This window comes from Penaeus chinensis, chromosome 34 (genome assembly GCF_019202785.1).
Source record: "Penaeus chinensis breed Huanghai No. 1 chromosome 34, ASM1920278v2, whole genome shotgun sequence".
NCBI lineage: Eukaryota > Metazoa > Arthropoda > Malacostraca > Decapoda > Penaeidae > Penaeus > Penaeus chinensis.
The window spans coordinates 15,518,851-15,526,350 of NC_061852.1; the positions used below are offsets into that span (position 1 = coordinate 15,518,851).

The 7,500-nt window shown below is 38.1% G+C and overlaps 1 protein-coding gene across 1 annotated transcript in view; it reads right to left on the bottom strand.

Annotated features, from left to right (window-relative positions):
- LOC125043944 (carbonic anhydrase-related protein 10-like) overlaps positions 1-7,500 on the bottom strand; it is a 223,624-nt gene that overhangs the window by 95,783 nt on the left and 120,341 nt on the right. The window contains exons 2-3 of the mRNA XM_047640338.1: positions 2,027-2,229; positions 172-360 (exon numbers count right to left, since the gene is read on the bottom strand). Of these exons, the coding sequence (XP_047496294.1) occupies positions 172-360; positions 2,027-2,229 (392 nt within the window). The remainder of the gene's footprint in view (positions 1-171; positions 361-2,026; positions 2,230-7,500) is intronic.

Here is a 7,500-nt window from a genome sequence, read left to right on the forward strand (position 1 = left end):
CACAAAAAGGGGGGGAAAGGAAAAAAAAAAAAAAAAAAAAAAAAAAAAAAAAAATAATAATAATAACAGTCCTCAAAAACAAAAACAACAAAGACAAAACCCCCATTCACCCAATCACTCCCACAAAACACCACCTTCAACGAAATCTAAAAGTTAAAAGGCCCGACTCACCTCAGCAGGGAAGGCTCTGTTGTCCAGCAGGTGTTCAGAACCCTGCTGATCTCGCTCACCGAAGTGCAGGCGGGCGTGGGTGACGGTGTAGACGTAGCTGAGGGGGCCGCCCGTGATATTCACCATCACGGACTCGCGGGCGGCCCTCCACTCCACGCTGTGTCCTGTGTTGATGAGTTCGCCCGCCACCTGAGCTAAGGACAGATACAGTCATCGAGGAGGCACGGACGGAGGGCTCCTTAAGTTAGTTTCGTTTATATTTTTTCTTATTCTTAGGCTTGTTCTTGTTATTCTTATTCTTATTCTTAGGCTTGTTCTTGTTGTTATTCTTATGCTTAGCCCTATTCTTAGTCTTAGTCTTACATTTATTCAGTGTTATTCTTGTTGTTATCTTGTTCTTACTAATTTTTATTCCTAATCTTACTCATTCCTATTTTTATTCTTATTATTATCCTTATTCTAATTATTATTTTTATTCTTATTCTTATCCTTATTCTTATTCTTATTTTTATTCTTATTCTTATCCTCATCCTTATCCTTATTCTTATCCTTATTCTTATTCTTAATCTTACTTTTTTTATTCTTAATCTTACTCCTTCTTATTCTTAGTCTGACTCATTCTTATTCTTAATCTTACTCATTCTTATTCATATTCGCTATTCTTTATACTTGTTTCTTTTTACTCACATTTTGTTAAATTCTCATTCTTATAATTTTGCAATGATATCACTAAGAGCAGTTGCATTTTATGTTGTTCATTTAATCTCAGAATATATTAACATTTTACTGCGTCTTCTGAAGCATATGACACGATACTGATAACATTAAGCTTCCACCTGGATTTGATATTTACCATCTAGAGAATAAACATCGCTGGGTAATCAAATTTATTACGTTTTAGAAGAAAAATTTAATACATTAGTCAGTGCCATTACCAGTGGGTCAAATCAAGCTAAACAATGGGGGTAAATATACCTATTAAGGGGAAAAACATATTCGTGGAACTATGAAAGGCTTCAATATTTCTCGAACGAATCGTGATTCAAAATACGACAATGATCATACATTCTTTAATGCCTTAATGGACAGCAGTTCCGACGCGGCGTTGAAGGCATGGCCCCCGATCCGATAGTCATGACACTGATGGAGGCGTGTAATGACCTCGGCCAGAATCCCCTTCATGGACGAAGCCATTTAAAGCTTACGGAGACTTTGTCATTTATAATGATCGCTCCGCCTGATTGCCGAGGCTTTCCCGTGGCTTCGTTTGCCTTGAGGATAAGGAGGAGGAAATTACAAGCTTATGATGACCTTGCTTGCAGCGGAGTTGTTAGGGTGACCCGTGAATTAGTTAGACCTTGGGGGCTTCTATAAATAATTCCCGTGACCTTAGGGGTTCTATGAATAATTCCCGTGACCTTAGGGTTTCTATGAATAATTCCCGAGACTCTTGGGCTTCTATGAATAATTCCCGTGACCTTGGGGGCTTCTATAAATAATTTCCGTGACCTTAGCGCTTCTATGAATATTTATCGTGACCCTGGGGCTTTTATAGATAATTCCTGTGACCTTAGGGCTTCTATGAATAATTCCCGTGACCTTGGGTCTTCTATAAACAATCCCCGTGACCTTAGCGCTTATGAATAATTCTCGTGACCTTTCGGCTTCTATAGATAATTCCCGTGACTTGGGGGCTTCTATAAAAAATAATCCTTTGACCCTAGGGACTACCATAAATAATTCCCTTGACCTTTGTTTGATTCGCTGGGCCTTCACCGGGGATAAACTACTGCCTATTATGCAGATACGGGCGCTATCTACTCCTCAGACGGGGAAATGGCAACAGAGAACTCACCGTGACCTTATCCAATGTAAATGGAGTGAGATTCGGATCGAAGAGAAGCGTCTTGGGATCCACGTTGATGGGGGACTGACGGCGCCCTTCGCGGCACATCCCCCAGGCCGGGTTGATGACGCCCCAGAAGCGAGGGCCGGAGATCCCGTCGTACGTCCACCACTGGCTCCAGTTGATTCCTGGGGGACTGCTGGAAGACCCGCCTGCCGGAGGAAAGGGGAGGGGGGGTAAAGGGAGGCTTGAGAATCACGTTTGCATTTTTCGAAGGATGTGTTTAATCACGAGGCTACGGGTGTAATGGGAATCAAAGGGAAGGATGTTATGTTTATTGACAGGTTTAGCTTCAGGGATGAAGGCTGGGGGGACCTGTCTGTAGAGATTGTGTACTGAGTTGCATTCTCCCAAATTGAACACTAAGAGAAAATAATGTGGCTGCTATGAATAGATGAAGGCATTTTGCAGTCTGTATGCTTCACTGTTAGAGATACTGTTTTATATAGGTCTATATATGACATTTTTTTCATGAAAATATGCCTTACTTTTACATCTATTCATGCTGACATATTGTATACGGTGAAGCGAAGGCCAAAAATAATTATCTTACATTTTGAATATCATTTCCATTCTTTCTATATTACGATTGTGTGCATGTAATAAAACATCATAGATAACATACCAATAGATCATTTTCTCACTCTAAAATACAAGTCTACTTAAAACTGTTTTTTTAATACTATCTTCACCGTATAATAGAACCATCTCTTTACCTGAATATGGGTTTTATGGCCTGGTTATGCAGGTATTATGTACTTGCAAAAGAATTGCCTTTGTGTAATATTATCTGATACGCATTTACTATTGGATGAATGAAATGTATTGTCGGATTTTATTTTCTTGTGAAAGGCTGAATGCTATCGTATCACACACACGCGCGCGCGCACGCACACACACTGAGAATTTTTATTTACTGTCGTCACTGAAAATGACAATGATGATAAAAAATTGACAATGATAAGAAATAAGAGGAAAAAGTACAATGCTATAAAAAGGAGAACGAGACCACAACAGGAAATTGAATAAATGGAAGTTTATATCAGGGAAGACGAGGCTTTAAGGTTAATCGGTTTCCTTTAAGAATCATTACATTCTATCTTCTTACGTCGACATTTGATAGGAATTCATGAAGTTTGGTGTTAAGTTGTGTTCATGTTGCTTGTTGGGTATAATCGCTTTGTGAGTCTGTTTGTATACCTATTATCCAACTCTCTCTATCCTTTTTTCTCTTTATGTCTGTATGACTCTCTCTCTCTCTTTCTCTCCCTCTCTCTCTCTCTCTCTCTCTCTCTCTCTCTCTCTCTCTCTCTCTCTCTCTCTCTCTCTCTCTCTCTCTCTCTGTGTGTCTCTCTCTCTGTCTCTCTCTCTCTCTCTGTCTCTGTCTCTGTCTCTCTCTCTCTCTCTCTCTCTCTCTCTCATTCTCTCTCTCTCTCTCTCTCTCTCTCTCTCTCTCTCTCTCTCTCTCTCTATATATATATATATATATATATATATATATATATATATATATATATATATATATATGTGTGTGTGTGTGTGTGTGTGTGTGTGTGTGTGTGTGTGTATGTGTGTGTATTTCTATGTGTGTGTATGTGTGCGTGTTTCTATGTGTGTGTATGTGTATGCGTTTCTGTGTGTGGTTTTGTGTATGTGTATTTATCTATCTATCTATCAATCTACCTATCTGTTCATCTACTATATACCTATCTCTCTCTTTATATCCACCTATCTAAACTAAGAGACAATCCCGATGAAATTCTTGGGGGAATCCCATAAAATTCCCGGTTCATCTTGCAATGGCGGTTCGTGCATGTTCGTGGTCCGTCCGGCCCGGGTTGTGGCTCGCCCCTTCGAAAGATTTTCCCAGTCATTGGGATTGACGGCGCTTTTGTCCCCTCATCACGCTATCTACGGCTCCCTTTTCCCCTACTGGAACCTGCAGGGGTGATCTATCGTGCAAGACAGAGCTTTTGCAATTGTAACCTTCGGCTGGGTTCGTACCCTCGACTCTACTTTCGATTAGAGAGAAAAAAACGTTTCGCTGGAGAAAATGTCAGGAGCTTTTAATTTGGTGCAGAGTTGTACATCGGAATACTAAGAAGGTGAAAAAAAAACAGGGAATGAAGCCAGCGGACGTAGCCTAACAGATCTAAAAAAAAAAAAAAAAAAATCTAACCCAGAAAATAAAGAATAGTTTTTGATTAACATACTGATTGTAAAGAGCGAGAACGGAAAATTAACTCATTCAAATTTCTCCTCCGTGGCAAAAGGGTTCAAAAAAAGAATTCGTATTCGGGAGTCAGGTGTATAAGTGGACGAGGCCGCAAGTGGATGGGCGTTGAAGCCATTCCACCGGTTTGAAGGCGTAAAGGAGGACGACTCTTCAAGTATGACGGAGGAGATGGCATTCGGCGACGTAATTGGAGGGAGGGGGAAAGAGTGAGGAGGATAAAGGAGAATAAACGGGGATGGAAAGAAGAATTCGAGGATAAAGAGGGAAATACGATCACACGACGGGAATCATATGAAGAGAGAATTATTGCACCCATATTGAAATTCGTACCCCGTGGAACAAGACCCTAGACTGCAATAGGGTATTTGCAAGAAATTTTTAATAGAATAATAAAAGAAAAACAATATTCCAAAAATAGATAATAAAGACTTAAATACACACAAAAAGAATAAAACAAATAAATAAACGAAACGCACATGGCCAAGACAACGTAAATAACCTCAAACTTTTTCAATTCTCAACGCATGGCCAGAAAGGCTTCCGAGAAAGGAAGACACAACGGAAAGATAACCCTTATCAACACACACATTTTTTTCCAATAGAAGTATCCAACGCATCGGGTCATGATACCCACGATATCTTTCCGGGCTGTTATTCATCCGTGATAATTATTCTTTGCAATTCTGGTCATTATCTGGTCGTTTTCTGCGTCATGGCCAAAGGGAGACAAATAAGCCATTGGCATGTTTTGTTTTATCACTCTCGGGCATTTCCTATAACGGGGAGATTGGTGCTTTTATGCTTCCGATTTACGATACCGTATATTTAGTTAATACTGAGTTATTATGCGCTGATGTCGTCCTCTGCCCCCCCCCCCCCCCCCCGCACGTGTACCATAACGCATGGTATTGAAATGGTGAACTTTTTTTCTTCTTTCGCTCTTGCTTTCCTCTCTTTCGCTGTTTGTCTGTGTGTCACTGTCTCTGTCATTGACAGTCTGTTTGTCTGTGTGTCACTGTCTCTATCTCTGTCTTTGTCTTTCTTTCTTTCTTCTCTCTCTCTCTCTCTCTCTCTCTCTCTCTCTCTCTCTCTCTCTCTCTCTCTCTCTCTCTCTCTCTCTCTCTCTCTCTCTCTCTCTCTCTCTCTCTCTCTCTCTCATTCTCCTTATCTCTCTCTTTCCCTATCTCTCTCTTTCTCTCCGTCTCTCTCACTTTTGTTTTATCTTTCTACCCGCCCTTCTCTCTCTCCCCTTGCTCCTTGCGTGATAGAAAGCTCACATTTCTAATTCGTAGTATATTTCACGCACATCAGTGAAATTCCGTCGTTATGTAGGAAACAATCATCATTCTCTATCTATGGAGCTGAATGAGATATCCAGTTCATTATTGCCCTCAATCATATGCAAATGATATGCAAAGATCAAGGAAGATCCCTGTTCTTCTCAGGCTGGACAATAATAGCCAAATATTCACTTTATCAATGTGTCAGGGGAGGTTCTGCTTCGTAGAGCATCGGAATTAATGATAATGAGGTCCAATCCTTTGTAATATTTTGTGAGATCGGATCCTTGCTAAAGAGGGTGGGGGTTGCTCTGTTTATGTGTAAACATATATTTACATGTATCTTATCATAGATATAGACGTATATGTATATCATATATATATATATGTATGTTTATATATAATAAATACATAATAAATAAATATATATATATATATATATATATATATATATATATATATATATATATATATATATATATATGCGTGTATATATATATAAATATATATATATACATATTTGTGTACGCATATATATATATATATATATATATATATATATATATATACATATTTGTGTACGCATATATATATATATATATATATATATATATATATATATATATATATATATATATATATATATATGTGTTATATATAAACGCACATGTATATGTCTGCGCGTGTAAGAGTGTGTGATTGTATTTATGCACAGTATATGTATGTACATGTATCTATCTATGCATCTATCTATCTGTCTATCTACTTGTCTATCTATCTATTTATCTATCTATATTTATATATATATATATATACATATACTTACTAGTGTAATATACATAGTGATAATAATTAAAAATCTAAACACACAGCAAAACAAAATCATAAACAAAAAACAATCCCCCCAAAAGCTAAATCAGGAGAGAGGGACTCGTCTCTTTCGCGGACGGAGAGATATGAAACATTTATAATTCATCAAACGTAGGGAATCTGACGGTCATAAAAGATCGCTCAAGACAGGCCAGAGGGACGCCTTCCGCCTCTGAATGCATGACATCTCCATTGTCCTCACATCCCGGCCCGAGATTTGATCAGGATGACTTACGCTGCAGACCTTTTTTTGAGATTAAGTTCCCCGCGAGCTTTATGAAGAAGTGGACACTTTGGTCTGGTTTGATTTTTTTTTTTCTTAGTATATATTTTTTTTCTAAATTTAGTTAAATGGTTGATGTTTTTTTTGTTTGGTTTTTGTGTACTGTGTACTTGTTTGTTTGTTTTTTCTCTGTGTAGATTGGTTTATGTGTTTAACTGCGTGTACTTGTTTTGTTTTTGTTTGTTTTTTTTCTTTGTGTAGATTGGTTTATGTGTTTGATTCGGAATTTTTCAATCTATTAATCTCTCTGTTTGTTTTCCTGCCTCTCGCTTCTCCCTGAAACTGTCTTTGTATGTATATTTCTCTACCTAAATTTCCCCATACGTATTCTACCTTTTGCTTTCTTTTGGAAACAATCAGTTTACCCACGACTGTCTTTTTTTTTTTTTAAGTTCGAAAACAGTTTTACAGTTGAACAAAAGGATCAAAGCCTTTCTACCAATAAAATCATAACATTTATTGCAGAATTCGCGACGGAGTAATTCTTTTTCTCGCTTTGCCATCAGTGGGATAAAAGGCTGAATAAAAATGTTCCAACGATGAACCTTGCGCCATTCGAAGTTTAAGCTGACTTAACTAACGAAAGCCTGCGGAAAATCCTCTCCACATATCGTAAAAAAGTAGAAAATCCGTTCTTTGCAACAGACGAGCAGACGCAGACGCATACAGACATACAGGCAGTCATAAAATATGTAAACATACACATAGGAGTAATCACATATACATACATAGGAGTAAACGTACATACCTATGT